Source organism: Anguilla rostrata, chromosome 9 (genome assembly GCF_018555375.3).
Source record: "Anguilla rostrata isolate EN2019 chromosome 9, ASM1855537v3, whole genome shotgun sequence".
In the NCBI taxonomy this organism is placed as follows: Eukaryota; Metazoa; Chordata; class Actinopteri; order Anguilliformes; family Anguillidae; genus Anguilla; species Anguilla rostrata.
Window position 1 is genome coordinate 608,253 of NC_057941.1, and position 21,717 is coordinate 629,969.

Below are 21,717 nucleotides of genomic sequence, written 5' to 3' on the forward strand. Positions count from 1 at the left end.
ATCCGTTTTGCCCCAGAAAAAGCACATGAGGTGGTACAGCTTTTTTTTAAAATGGTTTTACCCTTTGAATCTCAATAGAAGTGCACAGTAAGTACATAAGTAAACCTTTAGTTATACAGCACTGTTTGAAACATACAGTTACAGCAATGTGCTTTGCAATGGTAACTAGTAATAAAAAAGATTAGATAAAAACACAAATCGGCCAAATGCTGGGAATACAAATGTGTTTTTAGATGCTTTTTGGAAATTTAAAAGTATTCCACCAGTCTGAAGCTTTGGCTGAGGCTGTTTTGTAGTCCGGGGGCCCAGACAGCAAAGGTCATCTTTTAAATTAAGGTGAGTCCTTGAAACAGCAAAGGGACCGTTCTCAGAACACCGCAGAGACTTTGAGATACTGTCAGGGGGCAACAGCTCAGTTATAAACAATGGTGCCTGGCCATGCACTGCCTTATGAGTTACTAAAATAAATTCAAAGTCCTATAATAGCCAGCTAATGGAGGGAGGCCAGAATTGGCACGTGACCTACATCTGCCCTTGGTTTAAAGCCCTGCTGCAGCATCTTGAACCAGCTGTAACCTGGTGATGCAGATTGGTTCAGGCGTGTAAACAAGGCACTGCAATAGACTAGGCATGATCAAACAGAAGCAAGAATAATTCTCTTTAAACCCTAGAAAGATAGAAAATTGTACCTTTATTTCAGCCTTGAACAGTGCAATCAACTTTCACTGAAAATGTGTACAGTTCCTTCGAAAATATTCATCCCCTTGAATTTCTTCATGTTTTTCTTGTTACACCTTAACATTTTAATGCAGTCTTGTTTTCTCTTCACCAATGCAATGAAGTCAAAATGTATAATGCAAAAACACATTTTTATTCAACAGTTTTTCCAGAAATCAAAATTTGACATTTCTCATTTGCAAAGTTTTTCATTGGTTATTTCTCTGACAATTGCCTATGTCTGGTCACATGGTTTGGTAGATCAGGCAGATCTTGGGAGAGTCTCAGTTGTGCAATACTTTTCCATTCTAATTACAAAAGAACAAAAGACTTAAGAGAAGCTTTGCCAATCTTTTTATAACCTTCTCCAGCTTTTTGCCACCTGACAACTCAATCGCAAAGATCCACAGGCAATTTCTTGGCCTTTTATGAATGGACATCTGATTTACTGTTTAAGTTGAGACCTCCCAGTGTCTCTGGTATTTATTCTGCAAACCTGAAACCCAACACAAGATGAGCTCCTTAAGGTATTTAGAGCGAGAGTGCACATGGCCAAATTTAGGGCGGGCATACTTATCAATTAAGTAATTTTTAACATAATTCTGAGATACCCAAATAGTTTATTTAATGTTGAGAATTATAGAGACATACTAACATTGGAGTAGGAGGGGGAAAATCCAATTAAATTTGGATTTTTAAACAGCAAAACAAAAAACAATCAAATGTGGGTGAGACCCTTCTGAAAGCAGAGTAGGCCGAGTGTCACTGATCAGACGGCCTCGATCAGAATAAGCCACATTACAGTTAACCAGCTCAGAAATTATATACGGGTGTCAGGATTTGTGATTTCAAGCATGAAAAACAGCTCCAGTCCAGATTCATTCGGTCATACAGTGTACTTCTCTACACTGCATGAAGGATATTATCACACATCATGTATATGCTACAATGTAAAACATCTTATAAAAACAGAAGTCCAGAGATTCTAGAACTTTTAAATTTATGCTTTAAAAACTGCAAACATTTCCAGTTTAAATAAGCATTCACCAGCTCCACTCTGTGAGCCCACATTATATAGAAAAGAAAGTGTACATGATTATATAACTTAATTTGAGAAACATTGATCATAGGCTAAGCAAATAATTAGCCTCTAAAAATCCATCAGTAAGAAGACATATCTTCAGGTCCAAAACATTGTAAATGTATGATCATCAATTTCACAATCAACAGGCTGAAGCCTACATCCTAGCATTTATACATTAAAACAGGTTTAAATGCTGTCCTATGCCAGTTAAATGAAATATTTAAAAGTGATTTCTCCTGGTGGGAGTGGGGAGTTTTCCAAGTTTGAGTGGGGATTTGACCAGGTGAGACTGGGGATTTCTCCAGGTGTGAGTGAAGAGTTCTCCAATACCCCTTTTCCACCAAGGCATTTCGAGGGCAGGTTCGGAGCCGGTGCCTAATCTCGAACCAGTTATTCGCGTTTCGACAGCAAAAGAACCGGCTCTCGGCCAGAAAAACTGGTTCCAGAGCGGCACCAACACTTGGCTGGTCTAGAACCAAGAATCGCTTACGTCAGGGGCTGGGGGCGGAAAGTTTTGTGACCGCCAAGTAGAGTGAGAGCACCTATCATCGACCACCTTCTTTCGACAGACAGGAAAATGTAAACTGATTTGCAACTATATATGAACTAGGTGTAATATCGGTAACAACCTGTACCTAGTTATGTAGGAAAAAAATGTCCTTGTTATTCTCCAGTGGTTATTTTTTCAGTACCTTCACTTTTTCTGTGCCGGCAAATAAGTCAGAGGTGGTCCAGCGCTAGCTTTTGGTTGCTAAGAGCACGTGTATCGACCACCCCAATGGAACTTTTATTTGAGGTTAATATGAGAAAGGGTGGTCGCTATCAGCATGTCTAGGGGGCACAAGTGTGATCAGCAGTCTATGCTGGATGAGGATGTGTTTTGGTGCTGTTTGAGGCTGTGTTTTGGTCCTGGTTGAGGCTGTGGTTTGGTGCTAGATGAGGCTATGTTTTGGTGCTGGATGAGGCTGTGTTCTGGTGCTGGATGAGGCTGTGTATTGGTGCTGGATGAGGCTGTCTTTTGGTGCTAGATGGCGCTGTGTTTTGGTACTGGATGAGGCTGTGTTTTGGTGCTGGATGAGGCTGTGTTATGGTGCTGGATGAGGCTGTGTTTTGGTGCTGGATGAGGCTGTGTTTTGATGCTGGATGAGGCTATGTTTTGGTACTGGATGAGGCTGTGTTTTGGTGCTAGATGGCGCTGTGTTTTGGTGCTGGATGAGGCTGTGTTTTGGTGCTGGATGAGGCTGTGTTTTGGTGCTGGATGAGGCTGTGTTTTGGTGCTGGATGAGGCTGTGTTTTGGTACTGGATGAGGCTGTGTTTTGGTACTGGATGAGGCTGTGTTTTGGTGCTGGATGAGGCTGTGTTTTGGTGCTGGATGAGGCTGTGTTTTGGTACTGGATGAGGCTGTGTTTTGGTACTGGATGAGGCTGTGTTATGGTGCTGGATGAGGCTGTGTTTTGGTGCTGGATGAGGCTGTGTTTTGGTGCTGGATGAGGCTGTGTTTTTGTGCTGGATGAGGCTGTGTTTTGGTACTGGATGAGGCTGTGTTTTGGTGCTGGATGAGGCTGTGTTTTTGTGCTGGATGAGGCTGTGTTTTGGTACTGGATGAGGCTGTGTTTTTGTGCTGGATGAGGCTGTGTTTTGGGGAGTGCTTTGGTGCCGCTGGGGTCCCTCAGGCCTGCAGACCCAGGGAACGGGCTGTGTTGAGAACGTCATCCCGGGTCAGGTAGCACCCACACAACTGCCTCAGACCAGTGAAGGACTCCCGACCATGCAGAACCCGCCAGTTATCAATGAAGAGCACCTAGAGAGAGAGAGAGAGCCAGTTATCAATGAAGAGCACCTAGAGAGAGAGAGAGCCAGTTATCAATGAAGAGCACCTAGAGAGAGAGAGAGAGAGAGGGAGAGGGAGGGAGGGAGAGAGAGAGAGGGAGGGGGGAAGAGAGAGAACAGGCATAAAGGCACTGAACGAGTTCCCTACAGCTATAGGAAGGATGAATTCAGCCAGCATACCATAATACAGCAGTGATGTTTAGAAGTGATTAGAAGCATGCACTCCACAGGGCAAAGGAAGTATGCCTGCACTTTTGTCACTAAAAGCCCAGGGGCTGCCTTCAATTACTACTTAACAAGTACTGCACATTTAAAAAAGAATAAACCTGCAGCAACCTGAAGTACTGTCACAAGCATGGATCTGTAGAACTCTGCACAGACAGGTTATGCAGGTATGGATCTGTAGAACTCTGCACAGACAGGTTATGCAGGTATGGATCTGTAGATCCCTGCACAGATGGGTTATGCTGCCATACCTTTCCTGGTTTGAGCTTCACCCACAGCTCATTCTCAGGCTTCCTCAGCTCGGTGGTCAGCTGTCGATGGGCCACGTACCAGCGCTGCACCACGTCATGGGGGATCGTGTTGATCACAGCACGGTCATAGTTGTTGTACCTGGGAAAGAGGCATCCCAAAAAAAATGCACTTTTATCCCATCCTGGATGTGGGGGAAGAACCAATGAGCCAACAATGGGGTCAGTGTGAGCAGTCAGCAGCTGTCAACCGAACCGACTCTGTTCTCTGTGACCGTGCTGTCACTGGGAACGGCCGACTGTGGATCCAATGCCACTGGAACTACAGAACATGGCATGTTAACAGCAGCCATCATCCATCAGCCATCATCTTTCACTCAAGGACAACCCTTACATGTCAGGTTCTGATTAATTAAAATAATCACAAAATAGCAACTATGAAGCTTTAGAAAACTCTTCATCAAATTTGCCTTCAACTTATTTATCCATGCACATACGCAGACACACACACACACACAGGTATGCAGAACCCCATACCGGATCATGTACACCTCGTTATTCCAGGGGTACACGTTGAGCACTGGGCCAATTCCGATCATGTGGTTGCTGTGGTCGCTCATGTTCTCGATGTACTCGTGTTTGATGGGCACACGCGCCAGCAGCTCAAAGTGTTCCGGGGTCTGCTGGAGCACCTTCTCTGCGGCGTAGAAGCCGTCCACCAGCAACGTCCGTCCTCCAGTGCCCTCGTGCCGAAGGCAGTGGAACACCTGGATCCTGCAACCAATAAAAAACACCGTTACAGTAACTCCCCCATGGACCATGGAACACCTGAATCCTGCAACCAATAAAAAACACTGTTACAGTAACTCCCCCATGGACCATGGAACACCTGAATCCTGCAACCAATAAAAAACACTGTTACAGTAACTCCCCCATGGACCATGGAACACCTGAATCTTGCAACCAATAAAAAACACTGTTACAGTAACTCCCCCATGGACCATGGAACACCTGAATCCTGCAACCAATAAAAAACACTGTTACAGTAACTCCCCCATGCACCACATGGCGTCACATAAACTGCATTTGTGGGAAAGCTGAGACTGTCAAGCGGCAGTATACATCACTTACACACTGCTGTGGTGTGTGCTAGACCCTCCGAGGTGAAACTTACTAGAAAGCTGCAAAGGTTTTGACTGACAAGATCCCAGGGACCCAACTTTCTTTGCTTTCAGTGAGGTTTCTTCGGCCATTTTCTTCTTTTTACAACTTTAAGTGCAAAGATTACTGGATCTTCCATAAATGATTGACAAATGTTGAAGGAATAAACAACAAGCAATAAATAACGAACTATGATAACTGCGTATATGAACAAAAAAAGCCTTCCATATACTGATATAAGCCCAACCTTGTGGGGTTGTATTGTTTCATCACCAAACCCACCAAAACGCAAAAGGCAAAGACTTCAGAACAGCCAGATGAGAGTCAATTTTATGACTTTTTAGAACTAACACAGAAGATTTTAACAGTACAGCCATCTTGCAACATCGCCTTATCAGTGAGATGATGCGGACTGTACCATTTTAGTTAATCTCTAACCCACACTGTGGCGATAAAGGAATATTACACTAACTCCTTATCTCTTTCTGGATCACCTGTGCCAAATCAAATCCATTCTAATTCTGTCCCAAGTCAAATCCAGAGCAACTCATAAAAGACTTCTTCTTGACTTTGGAACTTTTACCTGGAGCAAACATTCTTTTGTATAACTCCAGAAGAAGACTCCCCAGACTGCATGTGCAAAGACCAGAACCACAGATGCAGCTGGCAGGCTGGAAATCTGCCGACTTCACAGGAAATCAGCTGTAGCTAACCTCCCCCCGACCCCAATGGTGAAGAATAGCACCCTAAAATAATCTTCCACCTTGGCATCTAAATACACCTTTCATGACAGTTCCTTATCTCAGTTACCAAATCAGTTTAGACTTAATGTTCACAGACTGATAATGGTTCAATGATCTGATTGCTCAAACATTACAGGATTACTCTTTGTTAACGATGTCCCTTAATCTCTATCATTTATTCATATACATAAGAATTAACCCCTTAAGTCACATCGGCCTGTATTCGGGCTGCAGCGGGTTTACCTGCATTCATTCTGTTTTTTTACTGTGAAATTTTCACTCAATCTGGTCACATGATATACCATTTGAAACTGTTAAAACTCATGATTCTCTCAAAATATTTTACAATGCCAATGTTTTAGTGAAAACTGTTCCTTCTTTTGTAACATATGCTCTGGAAAAACAAGCCTGGGGGTCCTCGCCTTCTTTGCATTTTGGAAATCTGACACAAATCATGATAAAGTCGATTTGCTTGTCATAGCAAGAATCCAGTAAACAAAATCCATATTCATTTTTATTCCCAAAAACATGCTTGAAACTTGAAGAAACCTTGACAGAATGTCCAATGTTGAAATTTTCTAGAAGAATTATCATTGTTGTTCATTTCGCTTTTGTATACATTGTACTGTGTACAAAATAATGTTATCATCTCCGGTTTGTATAGATTCACTGTAACAAACCGTGACCACCTATAAGCTTCCCTGACGAGTACTGGCCAAGCAGTCCCTCAGTATCTCCAATGGGACCTGTAACGACTCAACATGGACAATATATTTTCTGCCCAGTACACTGCCAGCCAGAGGAGGACAGCTCATTCCCCTTCAAGCCCATGGAGCAAGGAGTACACATGGAGCAGACAACTGAGTACACCTGCATATACCTGTAGTACTCACCCACCTGTATATACCTGCAGTACTCACCCACCTGTATATACCTGTAGTACTCACCCACCTGCATATACCTGCAGTACTCACCCACCTGTATATACCTGCAGTACTCACCCACCTGTATATACTGCAGTACTCACCTACCTGTATATACTGCAGTCCTCACCCACCTGTATATACCTGCAGTACTCACCCACATGGTTCCTGGAAGTAGGAGGTGTCGGTGTGGCGATCCAAAGCCAGTTTTGTGTAGGCCGTGTCCCCTCTCGAGAAATCTGAGGTGAAGTTCCACACCCTGCCGTACATCGTCTCCCTGGAGACAGAGCATGCACAGTTCAGCCCTCTAAATATCAACCATCACAATTCAGCCCTCTAAGTATCTACCATCATAGCAGCACAATTCAGCAGCAACACTGGGGCTTAGGCTGAGGCACTGATCCCATCTCCACATGGGGAATAGATGGAGAATCAATCCCATCTCCACATGGAGAATACACAGAGCATCAACCCCATCTCCACATGGGGAATACATAGAGAATCACATTCAGGCCCAAACCTTACAATCATTAAAAAACATAAAAGAATCTGAGATTTGCAAGATGTGCTGTCCTCCACATAAAGTGTGGATTAGAGTGCGGATGAAAGAGGGTTTAGTGGAGGGATTAGTGAAAGAGGGATTAGTAGAGCACTTCCAGGGGTCCCTCTTTCAGTCCAGCACCACCTGCCAAGTGTTTCCTGAACACGATGAAAAACAGAAAGTTATTTTCTTCTCCCTCCCGATTCCGTGTCTAAAATGTTAACAAGGCCACTGACACAGCAAGTACACAGACAGTCACAAGGGCTCGTTTAAAAAAGCCATTTGCTGCTCAGTGATAAAAGAGCAGTTTTTTCAATCTGATAAAGGCTAGCGGGTAGAGGGCAGGAAGTGCCTACTGCGTGCTGTGCCACCACACCGAGCACATCTGCATCGCAAAGCAGCAAAACTGGTGGGTATGGAAATGACTCGTTCTAACAATACACCTTCCAAGAAGGGCTCAGTGGAATTTGGATACATGCACTAGCCACAGTATAATCCTTCCAATTCTGCAGGCAGTGTTCAATTTGAGATGTTTTCCAGGAAAATCCATCATGGGTCTGCGAGAACACACCAAGCAGCCAATGCTCAAATACATCCAGTGCTCAAATACAAAACAACTACTTTCCCACTTTTTCTTGAAATGAATGCAGGACCTTCTGAAGTTTTAGAGGGGTAGAGGTAGGGCAGGGGCAGGGGCAGGGGCAGGGTTAGGGTTAGGGGTAGGGTTAGGGGTCAGGGTAGGGTTAGGGTTAGGGTTAGGGGTTGGGGTAGGGGTAGGGGTAGACCTGGACTGGCCTTTCCAGCATCTCAGGAGCGGGAGATTTGACTCTTCCAGGGTCACGCACGAGGGGAAGCTCACCTGATGATGCTCACTCTCTGGGTCACTAACTCCGTTGCCTCCAGCGTTGCTGGGACGTTGTCCACGAAGGCGATGCCGTACAGCAGGAAGCTGTTGAGGAAGCTCTTCAGCTCCTGGCTGCAGCTCATGAACCGGTCCCAGCTGGCACTGGGCACCTTGGCACTGCTGTAGATCTCCGAGTTCCACAGGATGCGAGGCTGCATGGCCCTCTGCCTCTGTCCCTCATAGCTGTTCTCCATCAACCAGGCCAGGCCGTACCGAGTCACATGACCATCCGGCCCTAGGGATGGGAAATTAACTTTTAATATTCACACATTTTATTGCCATCACTCATCTTCCTGAACATCCAAAATCTCTTCATTTTTTTGCCATTAATGTGTATCTTCAAAAATGTTTATGCACAAGTTTATAATTTGCAAAACGTCCAAATAACACAACAGCACTGTCTTCAGTGAGGACAGACACCAGGGAGTTTGCGCCACATTTCCTGTTTACAGCGATTCCCATCTCAGAGTAACAAGTCCTCTGGGGCAGATCATAGGCAATTACCCTCTGCACCCTTTAGTGCTCAATTACCCTCTCCCCTCTGCGTGATGTTGTCTCGTCCGCTTGGCAAACTGCAGCGCTGTCAGCGATTCTGCTACAGTTTACAAGATTCAAAGTTCTAACTGTGGGTTAACACTTGACCCCCAAACAACTGATCACACTTGTGGATTTCTTTAAATAACTCTGCGAGGTGATCTCTGGGGTGGACAGAGAGAGAGGATTTTTGACATCAGGGCACACTAGGTTACCCTGCTGCTAAGTGAGATCACACCAAATGTTTCTGCTTCGCTGTTTCGCTCCACAGAAGCCCTTCATGCTCATTACATCACAGCTGTATGAAGAAGAGGGTTAGGGTTAGGGTACAGAAAGGAGGAAACTGCTGCTGCTCGGCTTCGCACAGAAAATATAGCAGCTTTCATAAAAAGAGCAGGAAGAGAAGTTTCGCTCAGTAAACCAGCATAAAATTAAACTTTCCTTCATTTTACTGCTTTTTTTATACTGTCATTTGACATTCATAGTTGGCTGCATGAACAAATGTAGCATCTGCTATTTACTACATAAGATTAAGTAAAACATATCATATCATACCTGAACAACTGGATCAAACTAGCAGTGAACATGATAGATCCAATCATAGCCATAACCCTGACGCTATAAACACAATAACACATGGCACCTCAGGGGAAGGCCTTCCTGCCACTCACACGTGAGGAAGAGCGACTCTTCATCCACCCGGGTCTTCACTGGCCGTATGGTGAGCTCCACGTTTCCCGTGTCCAGGTTGCGCTGGTTGGTTTTGGAGTTGTAGCAGGACGCGGATCGACAGTGGTCCCGCAGCCACACGTAATCCAGGTGCATCACGAGCCCACCGTAGTTCAGCTCTGCAAGATCAACACCAACGTATCGACACTAACGTCTTAACACCATCGTATTAACACCAACGTCTGTGTCCTGTTACCGTGTTCAGACACACACAGATTAACACTAACGTCTGCCTCCTGTTACTGTGTTCAACCACGCACAGATTAACACTAACGTCTGCCTCCTGTTACTGTGTTCAACCACGCACAGATTAACACTAACGTCTGTGTCCTGTTACTGTGTTCAGACACGCACAGATTAACACTAACGTCTGCCTCGTCTGTGTTCAGCCACGCACAGATTAACACTAACGTCTGTGTCCTGTTACTGTGTTCAGACACGCAAAGATTAACACTAACGTCTGTGTCCTGTTACCGTGTTCAGACACGCACAGATTAACACTAACGTCTGTGTCCTGTTACCGTGTTCAGACACGCACAGATTAACACTAACGTCTGTGTCCTGTTACTGTGTTCAGACACACACAGATTAACACTAACGTCTGCCTCCTGTTACTGTGTTCAGACACGCAAAGATTAACACTAACGTCTGTGTCCTGTTACTGTGTTCAGACACACACAGATTAACACTAACGTCTGCCTCCTGTTACTGTGTTCAGACACACACAGATTAACACTAACGTCTGCCTCCTGTTACTGTGTTCAGACACGCAGATTAACACTAACGTCTGTGTCCTGTTACCGTGTTCAGACACACACAGATTAACACTAACGTCTGTCTCCTGTTACTGTGTTCAGACACGCACAGATTAACACCCGTCTAAATTTTAATATCAATTTCCAATAGAGATTGACAGCCTGGGGAAGTACAGACTTTCACGTGAGTGCAGCTGCTCCTCAGGCCTACTGGCGATCTTGGGCTAACTTGGGCTACTAAGACCTTCCGCCATATGGGGTTGATTGTCTATGTTCGCAGTGCTGGAAAAATGAGAAACACACTTTTAAAAAATGCTTTGTTGAAAGACTGAAAAAGTAGGGAAGGTCAAAAAAGGTTATTTTCGGACTAGCAAAGTAATATAATACCAACATAAAAGGGCACCGTACTGATCGAGGAAACTACACGCATATCGGTTTAATTTGCATTATATTTAAAATACAGGAATCTATCATCAGAGACAAGTTGGAATTATTTTTTGAAAGGGGACAGCCAGTATGGTTGACAAAATTTGACATGCCTGACAAAACTTTTGGTATTCGAGGAAGTTACCAAGTGTTTTGATTGTAGCAAGGCTTATAATATCATTACATCACAGGCATTTAGCAGACACTCTCATCCAGAGTGACTTACATTATTACATAGCATTTACATTGTATCCATTTATACAGCTGGATATATACACTGAAGCAAGGTACAATGGCAGTGTCCTAGCGGGGAATCGAACCTGTGACCTTCAGGTAACAAGACCAACTCATTACCAATTTTGCTACACCGCCGCCAGCAAATATTATATATTTAGATTTCCATAAAGTTCATTTGTTTGGTGCGCACCCAAGTACAGGTGGAGGTTTCAGAACAAACCAAACTTAGAAAAAGAGTTTGATTGGTCCGCACCAACAGAGGTAGGTGTGAAAGCACCCCTTAAGAGTACTGTGTGCTGTTCTGGGGACCATACTACAAGAAAGATATAGAGGCTCTGAAAAAGGTTTAGAGAAGGGCAACTAAAATTTTTCCTGGTATGAAAGATAAAAGTTATTATGAACAATTTAAGATATTCAACCTCTTCAAGCTTAGTAAAAGGAGACTTAGGGGAGATTTGATTGAGACTATTAAATTCATAAAGGGGTTTAACAAAGTAAAGTTTGAGTTCAGGTTGAGTTCTGTCAGTAGGACGGGGCATAAATGAAAATTAGCAATTAGTAAATTCCGTAGAAATATTATGAAGTATTTTTTCACAAAGGTAGTAGTTCTCGTGTGGAATAGCTCACCAGGTCATGTAGTAGATGCAGAGTTTTCAATATCAGGCTCGATACCGTGCGGAATACTATCTAGTTTGTAGATACAAGGTGAGGACTAGGTAGTTGTAGGAAAAGGTGAGCATTGTCGGGCTGAATGGCCTATTCTCGTTGTTATGTTATGTAATTTTATCGACCTTTACCCATGTCTCCACTGGCACCCTCTGAAGCTGGCTACGCTGGCATTTGGGCTGATCTGGTTAAATATTATGGCTGTTAAACCTAGGTGTTATTTCAAGACTGGTTGTTAACAAATTACAGAATGTCCTATACTTATTTGGAAGTGAGTTTAATATTTTTGCTAATGATAAATGCATAGGAAAACCCGTGGTAAGGGCTGTTTTATCCTTTATTCAATACTTTTTTGTAATATAGCTTTTCCATTAAGACTGCACTGATAGCATGAACGGAGGACAAAAAAGAATACACACCGAAGCAGTCATCTCGAAGCTGCCAACTACAGCTAGTAGACTGTGGAGCTGTGTGTTGCCATCGTCTGTTGCCACCCGTCCGAACGCGCGCGGGGATCACTGGTGACAGGGCTTGGGTGCGACATCTGGACAAGGAATGTAAACTGCTACCCACACGTGCAAACATCCGAGTTAAAGCCATAACCTGCAAATTAAAAAAACAGGCCTGTGTTTAAACTGCTACAAAGATACAGGCTTCCTCTTTGTTCTGCTTCATCCATAATGCCATGTTACCAGCTCCTTAAGTTTTTGAGCACCGGTATTTCGGTTGCACCAAGTTTTCGATCAACCAGTGAATCACCGAACGTCCTATAAACGGAGCACTAAATAAAACGGTGTTTTATTCCACTAAAATAAATCTTATAAATCTGCGATTGTTTGTTTAAAATGAGAAGAAAATTAAGATGCCAAAAGTAGCAGCTATAGCAAGTGATCTCGACTGAAGTTACACTGTAGCGGTAGCCTACCACCTATAAAGCTAGCGAAGGAAAAAAATAAATAAATAACTAAATAAAGATAAAAAGCAAGCCAAGGGTGTAAAACATTTAGCCTATTTTGCAAAAATGACACTCACAGAACGTAGCTCTTCGTAGCTCTTTCAGTCCCACGACTTTCAAATTGCAATTGTACTTACGCGAACTTTTTAATCATTAAACTTAATTTGTCTTTACTGGCGCATGCACAAAATTGTGAAGTTCAATCATTATGACAAAGCATCCCCGCCATTGCTCTAGCAGAGTCAGCTAGCTGACACGCAGGCGCTGTGTGCAAGTCCACAGAAAGGAAAAGCAGCAAATTCAGGACCACGGTGTCCGACCACAGCGGGAGAAGATACGGAAATTCAAGCGGATTCTAAACCACAGCGCTCTGCATAACAGACTGCATTGCAGTCTATGGGAGCGAATGCGTAGACACTTCAAATTGTTCCGGGTAAACGTGTTTAACAGCCAATGCCAGGAAGGGTGTCACTTCAGCTTATCGAATGGTGGCACCACTGGACTCATGCGCTCTATGGGTGACACCCACAAACACCGCTGTGCGCGCCACGTAAACGGTTACATCGTACCCACTTGTGCATCGCCCATCGTTCCTTGGAAAGAGAGGAGAAAGACATTGAAGCAGGAAAGGGCCTTCCCCAAATTGTTACCACAAAGTTGGAAGCACACAGTTCTCTAGAATGTCCTTTTATGCTGCAGCATTAAGATTTCCCTTTACTGTAACTAATGAACCTAGCCGTAGACCAGTATTCTTCCTCCACCAAACTTTGAAGTTGGAACTATGCATTTGGGCAGGTTGCGTTCTCCTGGCATTCACCACCCAATATTCGTCAGTCAGGCTGTCAGATAGTGAAGTGTGATTCACTGCAGAGAACGTGTTTTCAGTGCTTCAGTGTCCAATGGCGAGTGCATTACACCACTCCACCCGACTCTTGGCATTGCGCATGGTGATCTTAGGTTTGTGTGCGGTTGCGTGGCTGTGGAAACCGATTTGAGAAAGCTCCTGACGAACAGTGCTTGTGCTGACATTGCTTCCAGAGGCAGTTTAGAACTTGGTAGGGAGTGTTGCAACCGAGGACAGATGATTTTTATTTTATTTAACCTTTATTTAAAAGATAACGGATGCTCTTTTGCAGGAACGCCCTGCTTCACACTCATACACATTCACACCTGGGAGCTGTCCAGTACAACCACAATCCTCTATTGTTGGCCACTGAGCAGTTCCACTGGAGAGAGAGAACATTTATTAGCCAATTACATCAGGGGATGATTAGGTGGCAAGTTTTTGCGAGAGCCATATCTGGGATTTTAGCCAGGACACCGGGAACCCCCTCCTCTTTGCAAATAGTGTCATGGGATCTTTAATGACCACAGTGAGTCAGGACCTCGGTTTAACATCTCATCCGAAAGATGGCATCTCCTACAGCACAGTGTTCCTCTCACTGCACTGGGGCATTGGGGTTTATTTGACCAGAGGGAAGATTGCCCCCTGCTGGCCCACCAACACCACTTCCAGCAGCAACTCAGTATTCCCTGGTGGTCTCCCATCCAAGTACTAACCAAGCCCACACCTGCTTAGCTTCAGCCAGTCGGCAGGAGCAGAGCGCGTGGAGGTATGGCTGCGCGATACACGCTTCAGCACTCAACGGTCCTGTTCTGTGGACTTCTGTCGGCTTCACTGCTAGGCGTTGCTCCTAGAAGCTTCCACTTCACAATAACAGTACTTACAGTTGTCCCGGGCAGCTCTAGCGGGGCAGAAATTTGACAAACTGGGTTGTAGGAATGGTGACAGTGCCATGTTGAAAGTCACTGAGCTCTTCATTACGACCCATTCTACTGCCAATATTTGACTATGGAGATTGCATGACTGTATGCTTGATATTATGCGCTTGTTAGCAATAAAGTAGTCAAACCCACTAATTATAAGGCCTGCCCACAAACTTTTGGCCATGTAATGTATCTTGTTGCCAGTCCAAACACCACCACCACCCGACGCTCCCCTCATCCCTCAACCCCCGGCCACACTCCCACCCAATAATTCTTTTTTAAATTCTATGGGAAACACTGCTATCCTCTTGAAGAAGTGGCATTAATTCTAACATAAATAGTGTTGAAAGGGTTACAAAAGACATAAAATCCTTGTCATATTAAAAAGCGGCGTAGAACTAGGGGGCTGCCCTTTCGATCTTAAAACTGACTACTACGGGGTGACGGGGTCATTAGACTGTCTTTGGTTTAGTGACATGTTGTCGCCACCTGCTGTTGAATATGAGAATTGTAAGAACTTTATCGCCTTTTCAAACCGGAAGTTTATTCGAGGGCGGAGACGAGGGCACATTCCTTTATTTGGAGAAAATGGCGTCTCCAAAAACAGTGCCGAAGGATGCTCAGGTAGGAAAACATTGCACAAAATCACGAAGATGTTGCACAGGTTAATAATGTTGTTATTTAAGAATGTATTTCCGTTGGGTATAGTTGTAGCTACGTTACAGTACGCCGCCTTTCATATCAATAGCTAGCTGTTCAACCGCTAGCTAATGTAGCCTGCGAGCTAAGGAGTGTAGTTACCTTGGCTAGCTAGATACTAACTGCGCTTTATCGAGCTTTAAAGTTAGCTTGTATGAGGATGAAAGATCAGTGCACTTTAAATGATTTATGACCACTGTGCTTCGCTAGTAATATCCGTGGAATAATTTAAATAAAAAAACCCGTCTACACGGCTTGATTGCTGCTACCACTCGCTGTATAAAATTGTATTTAGGAGCTAGCCGTTTTGCTGAAGAAGAGGCAAACGAACAGTAGCTAGTTATGTAGTCAGATAGCGAACGTTGCTTGGTGCCATAACGTAAGAACTAACGTCAGCGGAGGCAGAGAATCCTGTATTTGCGATTTACTTTTAACTGACTTTTGTGGGGTCTGAGTAACAGTAGAGTTATTATTGCATGAAAACTGTCGGTAATATTTGTATTTAAGCAGTGATGTTCCTTTTCTTTGGTCATGCAGGTAATGATCCAGATCCTGAAAGATATGGGCATCACTGAGTATGAACCAAGAGTGATCAATCAGATGCTTGAGTTCACCTACAGTGAGTACCTACTCAACAATGTGCAGCCATTTTATTACTTACATTATGTGTTCTGCTGAGAAATGCTTTCATTGACTTGTGGGTGGCTGTTGTCTTTCACAGGGTATGTAACAACCATAATTGAAGATGCCAAAATCTATGCAACCCATGCCAAGAAGTCCAGCGTGGACGCTGATGATATCAGACTAGCGATCCAGTGCAGGATGGATCAGTCCTTCACCTCCCCACCGCCTCGAGATGTGAGTTCCGCTTGCTTGGGGCTCGCCGTTAAACTAATCCGCACACAGGGTTTTTAATGGTTTAACAGACGTCTATCAGACTGACCCTGGGATTCTCCTCCCTGCAGTTCCTGCTGGAGGTGGCCAGACAGAAGAACATTATGCCCCTGCCGCTGATCAAGCCCTATACTGGACCCCGGCTTCCTCCAGACCGCTACTGCTTAACCGCACCCAACTACCGCCTGAAATCCATCCAGAAGAAGGTAAGGCTGTGCCACAGCACTGGGAGGTAAACCTGCCGCTCTTCTCTAGTTAACTCGCACTAGTAGGTTAATGAAGTTGTGCCTATAACTCATTGGTCTGGCACTGCTGCTCAGATTGATCGGATGAATGCACTTTTGTTTATCTTGCGTTGAGCTGCTCTGGAGAACAGTGTGTGTTAAGTGGCTGTAATGTAATGTAATCCCTCTAGCGTTTCTCCAGTGTCCCCTGGTGATTTTCAATGTATGCACTTCAGAAATGTGTGGAAGACCCTGCTGCACCTCCAGTCATTAGCCGCGTTTCCACCGCAGGAACTATACCCCGGAACTAGGAACCTTTTGAGGAACTCAGTGCGTTTCCACCGCAGGAACTAGGGTCTAAATTTAGTTCTGGGGGCTTTGTTTTACCCCCCAAAACGTTCCTGCTCGGGGGGTAGTACTTTCCGAAAGTACAGGAACCTTTTGGGTGGAGCTTGCAGCTGAGCATTCGGATTGTGAGTACTGTAGCATTGCGCGTTCACGCAGGAACTATACCGGAATAGGAACCTTTGAGGAACCGTGCGTTCACCGCAGGAACTAGGGTCAAATTTGTTCTGGGCTTTTTACCCAACGTTCTGCTGGGTAGTACTTTCGAAAGTACAGGAACCTTGGTGGATTGCACGCTGAACATTTCTGATTGTCAGTCTGCAGCATTGTTTGTATTATTTCCCATTACCGCCATGTTAATATGCAGCGGCAAACCAATTTATTTTCATAATAACTTCAAATCAAACTTGTATGTTATGCGGCGCAGTAGCCTAGTTTTGGTTATAGCCGTCAACGTCTTGGAATTATAACGTGTGCTCTTCTGTTCTTTTCTTGCTTTAGTATTCGTTTTATAAAATGCTAAGCATTCGTGCTGGGACAGCATATTACGTAGGCTACCAAAACATTCAAACGGATTAATTCGGTTGCTGAATATTTTCTTCCGGATTTTCTTTGTTAGCCCGTTGTAATTGACTCAAAACGTTTGATACAGTTATGTGAGGTATAGTTCTGCATAATTAACATTGGTGATACAGTACAAGCAAACTGGAAATCACCATCCGCACTTTTTATCCGGGTAAAATAACAGGTTAATTCTAGTAATCTTCCCTTTAGCTTTTTCAGACTGCCGTAATTTTACTCAATTTTACTGCCATTTTTCAATTCCACGAAAAGACCAGGAAGACTATGGACTAATTTATGGTGCATGGTTCGCATCTGGAGGGCACACTTCCCCGCTCGGCTAGCAGTAACTTCGAAGGAAAGCAAACGGTGGCTGTACCACTACTAATTTACATTTTCACGCAAGTCCGAGTTTTCGTTCTATTCTTGTCATTTTGCCATTAGCCTATATGGAATTGACGACGAGAAAGTAATCAAACAGCAAATTGTTTACAACGTGTGCATGTTTTCTGCTGTTGTTGCCAGTTATACATATAAATGTGAATGCATTCTGTCGCTTCGGATGTCAAGACTTGAAAGCGAATGTTCGCATAAAAACATAATGAATGTGTTTGAGAGGATATATGAAAATCAATAAATACAAAAGTAACCATATATAGTCATTGTTGGTAACCCGTTGTATAAGTGGAATAAACCCCTCCGGGCTGTCCCGGTTATTAGAAAATAATGTAGGCTACTTCGGTGGTAGTATGGGGTTACGGAAGAAATCATATGACAGATGGACCGACGACAACGTTGCTTTTTCATAAGTCAGTGGGCTAATTTGCCTAATCTTCGCGGTACTTTAGACCCCGGTGGAAACGCAGACAACCATTTGCTGAAGGAACCTTTTAGTTCCTGGTAAAGTAGTTCCTGGGACTGAAAGTTCCGGGTAATTTTGGTGGAAACGCGGCTATTGGTGTTAGAGTTGATATGTAGCGTCTGTAGTTCCTCTGAAGAACGTCATTGAGGTAGTGTCCTCATTGGACCTCATGATGTGTCCCAGCCTGACCATGCAAAGAGCAGGAAGGGTTTAAAGCAGTTTGGGAGGTGAAGTAATGGGTGTATTTCTCTAGTGTGTCAGCTGTGCACTTCAAGTGGCCATACATAGAGTGCTGGGAGTGATTAGAGTGAGAGTTGTGTCTGTTTTATGGTGTGGGAGAGGATGCAGAGTGAGAGTTGCATGTGTTTTATTGTTGCTGAGATACTGGAGAGTGAGGTGTGTGTGTGTGTTTTATTGTTGCTGAGATACTGGAGAGTGAGGTGTGTGTATGTGTGTTTTATTGTTGCTGAGATACTGGAGAGTGAGGTGTGTGTGTGCTTTGTTGTTGCTGAGACACTGGAGAGTGAGGTGTGTGTGTGTTTTGTTGTTATTTAGATACTGGAGAGTGAGGTGTGTGTGTGTTTTATGGTGAAGTTGGAGAGTGAGGTGTGTGTTCTGGTTCTCCACAGGTGTCGTCCTCCGCAGGTAGGATCACAGTTCCGCGCCTGAGCGTCGGAGCCGTGTCCAGCCGCCCGACCACGCCCACCCTCGGTGAGTGACAGACGCAGCTCCAGCTCAGCGCGCCTGCCTGTTAGGGGTGTAACTCCTCTGAAAAAGAAAATACTGCATCAAGCCATTATTTGTTTTCCCGTGAAGGAACTGTCATTCGCATGTGTTGCCCTGGAGATTCCCAGACGGCCTCCCGGGCTGTGTAGCAGGTCTCTGTGTTGGTATATCCTTTGTGTTGACCAGTATCGCTTCACTGCCATTGAAATTTTAGGTATGCTGATGTCCTTTTACATCTCTAAATGTGCATGCCTTGAGTAGAGCCATATATATGTATGTATAAATGAAAAGGGCTTGAAAACTGTTGCCCTCCCCCCAGTAAAGCTGTCCCTGTGTCCCCCCCATGTCCCCCCCATGTCCCTCAGGCACCCCGTCTGTCCAGACGGTCTCCACCAAAGTGGGGACGCCGGTGTCCCTGACCGGCCAGAGGTTCACCGTTCAGATCCCGTCCTCCCAGGCTTCCTCCGCCAAGTCAGGTAAGTGTCAGGGAGCCTAACTTACCTGTGTTCCAGGTAACTGCATATCCAGCACAGTATAGGAGTGTAACTTGCCTGTGTGATTTTGACTGATGTTGTAACCGGTAAAGTTAAGTGCTTTGTTATCATGGGACAGGTGCTGATGGAACCTTCGGGAGTTTATAGGGAGTCTATATTTAAAGTCAGTGTTAGGAGTTATACTTGTTTTACAAGACATTGAAGAAATAGCATTTATATATTTTAACTCTGATTTCCTGATGCCCTGTAATTTTGCATTTCTCCAAAGTGACTTTAAAAATGTAATCTTTCCTGCCACAGCTACGCCATCCACCCCAACAGTTCAGAACGTTCTCATCAACCCCTCATTGATTGGCTCCAAGAACATTCTCATCACGACTAACATGGTTTCCCAGAGTTCTGCTGGTGACTCCAGCTCCCTGAAGAGGAAGCACGAAGAGGATGATGACTATGATGCATTATGACCTCACTAATGTCTTTTAAACAAGCTATTTTCAGCCTGTTGAAGAACAAGGGTAAAGTGTAAATATAGTAGATGTTTGAATTGAAAATGGTTTCCTTTGTTTTCACTGTGGAAAATGACCCATAAGGCTGTAATGTGAAAATTGCTAATTTTGTCTATAAAAATAAAACAGTACAATCTACCACGAGTTTCAGTAATGTGCAGTTGTAAAATATGAAAAGTGAGAGCTTTTAGCCTGTAATACATCTGAGCCTGAATATTGAGATTCCATAGACCAAAGTCCCTGTTGCTGTAGCTGATATGCTTCCATATAAATACATGAATGAATGCACATGCACGTGTAGAATTTTTATAATGAATGGAAGGCTACTAATTTCCATACAGTCATGTCAGTGACTTCTCATTTGTGACTAGAAGAGTGGTAATACAAATGTTCTGTTCATAAATTAAGGAGAAAGACATCTATGGTACTCACACATTAGAGTCACATACTTGGCATTTTGTCCAGTTGTTTTTTTGTGCAGTGGTACACGGTTTACTGCACGAGTCTTAATTTGTGATTATAAGACTGTGTTGGCATGAGACCATTAAAAAAAGTTTTAACTCATGCATAGTGTAAACAGATTTGTGATATTACATGTGGTGATTCCATGAATGGGTTGGACATCAGTATCAAATCTCCAGTGAACAATAGATCTGGTAAACCTTGAGGGCACACATTTTGATGTTGGATATAGAATGCTTGGGAGTCAATGCTATCGTTATAATTCTGTGCATACACTCACAGGAACAAAAGGGACAGAAAAGTGCCAAAGAATATAAAACGTGTCAGTGGGGTGGTACCCTATAGGTACATAAAAATGTAGCCCAGCCAGAAATACATCTTTCATTTCCACACCTTTTGCTTGTAAAAGGTACTTAGTACCCAAATAGAACATTATTGCATTTCCAGGGTACATTTAGGAATTTCCTTAACAAAAATATACCTCCATTGCACCTCAGGGTGTTGATCTAAGTTTTCTAGAAGAATGCCTGCCTAACAGATTTGAAGACAGTGTGTAAATGCAGTATGCTTTCATTCTATTTCCAGTCATTCTAACTCCTATGACAAAAAATACAAAATTTAAGTTTTGTTTTAGTTGGGTATAGTATTCATTTGATAAGTTTTCTAACCTTTTTTCAAACTGCAGCACATTTAGTTGAAACTTTTAAGTCCACAGAAGGATATATTTTAAACATGGGGCATTCATTAACTTTTAAATTGAGATAAAGCTTTCTATTTAACATGACCAGTGCAGTAGGCAGTATTTGTCATTTGAATGCCTGCGTTGCTGCTCGTGGATCAAAGCCACTGTTGATGTGCCTGGTGAATAAGATGAAGTACATTTCTCTTTTTACATTTTACACACACTATTTGCTCTTCTTTCAGAGAGAATTCCAAAGCACTCTTCTTATAGAGCCTTATGTTTAAAAACCTCCATGACATGGGCAAACCCATGCCTTTGAAATTTAATGTTAGCAACACGTGATCCTCGTGTTTAAAGTCTGTCAAGATCAAACCACATGCTCTCCATGCATAGCAGCAAGACAGCCTTCAAGGCCTGCAGGTGGTCATTTTGCCGTTATACGTAGCTTGTTATTGATAATTCCTGAAAATGAGGGGCCCATGTCCAAGATTCACATTTATTTGAATCTCCTATTATTTCCACAAACACAACATGTGTCACTTAGCCTGATTCACACTTAGCAAGAGCCAGAAAACACTGGATCAGCTCCTGTCTTCTAATAAGGTTTAGTCATAGCTTGCATCCTATTTCTTAATAGACAGTCTGGCCATAATCTGTTTGAGTGAGTGAATTGCTTGTCATATTTAATATGTTAAACATAAGTAATTAGCTGATAGGCCTGTACGTTATTAAGTCACCATGTGTAGGCTACTGTGAGTCACTCTATGATATTTTCGAAATGTAAAAAGAAGAAAGACGTAATAAATATATATTTAT

General features: G+C 43.6%; 2 protein-coding genes across 4 annotated transcripts; one reads left to right on the top strand and one right to left on the bottom strand.

The window, feature by feature from the left end:
* Positions 1–850: 850 nt before the first annotated feature.
* Positions 851–13,142, bottom strand: tmlhe (trimethyllysine hydroxylase, epsilon). 3 transcript variants are annotated; one of them, XM_064349609.1, is made up of 9 exons: positions 12,757–13,142; positions 12,144–12,327; positions 10,574–10,677; positions 9,583–9,759; positions 8,333–8,612; positions 7,090–7,209; positions 4,643–4,879; positions 4,109–4,247; positions 851–3,603 (listed from the first exon to the last, which is right to left on the bottom strand). In XM_064349609.1, the coding sequence occupies exons 4-9, from the start codon at positions 9,734–9,736 to the stop codon at positions 3,472–3,474; spliced, it is 1,062 nt and encodes a 353-aa protein (XP_064205679.1). In that variant the 5' UTR covers positions 9,737–9,759; positions 10,574–10,677; positions 12,144–12,327; positions 12,757–13,142; the 3' UTR covers positions 851–3,471. The 3 variants fall into 3 exon arrangements, with proteins under 3 accessions (XP_064205679.1, XP_064205678.1, XP_064205680.1); XM_064349608.1 differs by lacking the exon at positions 10,574–10,677; XM_064349610.1 differs by lacking the exons at positions 10,574–10,677; positions 12,144–12,327.
* A 1,802-nt stretch (positions 13,143–14,944) lies between these two features.
* taf9 (TAF9 RNA polymerase II, TATA box binding protein (TBP)-associated factor) lies at positions 14,945–19,895 on the top strand. The gene is made up of 7 exons (XM_064349611.1): positions 14,945–15,070; positions 15,683–15,764; positions 15,867–16,003; positions 16,111–16,245; positions 18,661–18,742; positions 19,123–19,233; positions 19,552–19,895. Exons 1-7 carry the CDS (start codon positions 14,948–14,950, stop codon positions 19,713–19,715), a joined length of 834 nt encoding a protein of 277 aa, XP_064205681.1. The 5' UTR covers positions 14,945–14,947; the 3' UTR covers positions 19,716–19,895.
* The last annotated feature ends 1,822 nt before the right edge of the window (positions 19,896–21,717 follow it).

Excerpts from the sequence above, each read along its gene's own strand:
- tmlhe (XM_064349608.1), bottom strand. The coding sequence starts at position 12,324 with ATGGCTTTAACTCGGATGTTTGCACGTGTGGGTAGCAGTTTACATTCC. Across the intron at positions 9,760-12,143 it reads GCTTCGAGATGACTGCTTCG|AGCTGAACTACGGTGGGCTC; the intron begins GTGTGTATTCTT and ends TTGATCTTGCAG. Across the intron at positions 4,880-7,089 it reads TACTTCCAGGAACCATGTGG|GATCCAGGTGTTCCACTGCC; the intron begins GTGAGTACTGCA and ends TATTGGTTGCAG.
- taf9 (XM_064349611.1), top strand. The coding sequence starts at position 14,948 with ATGAGAATTGTAAGAACTTTATCGCCTTTTCAAACCGGAAGTTTATTC. Across the intron at positions 16,004-16,110 it reads CCTCCCCACCGCCTCGAGAT|TTCCTGCTGGAGGTGGCCAG; the intron begins GTGAGTTCCGCT and ends TCCTCCCTGCAG. Across the intron at positions 16,246-18,660 it reads TGAAATCCATCCAGAAGAAG|GTGTCGTCCTCCGCAGGTAG; the intron begins GTAAGGCTGTGC and ends GGTTCTCCACAG.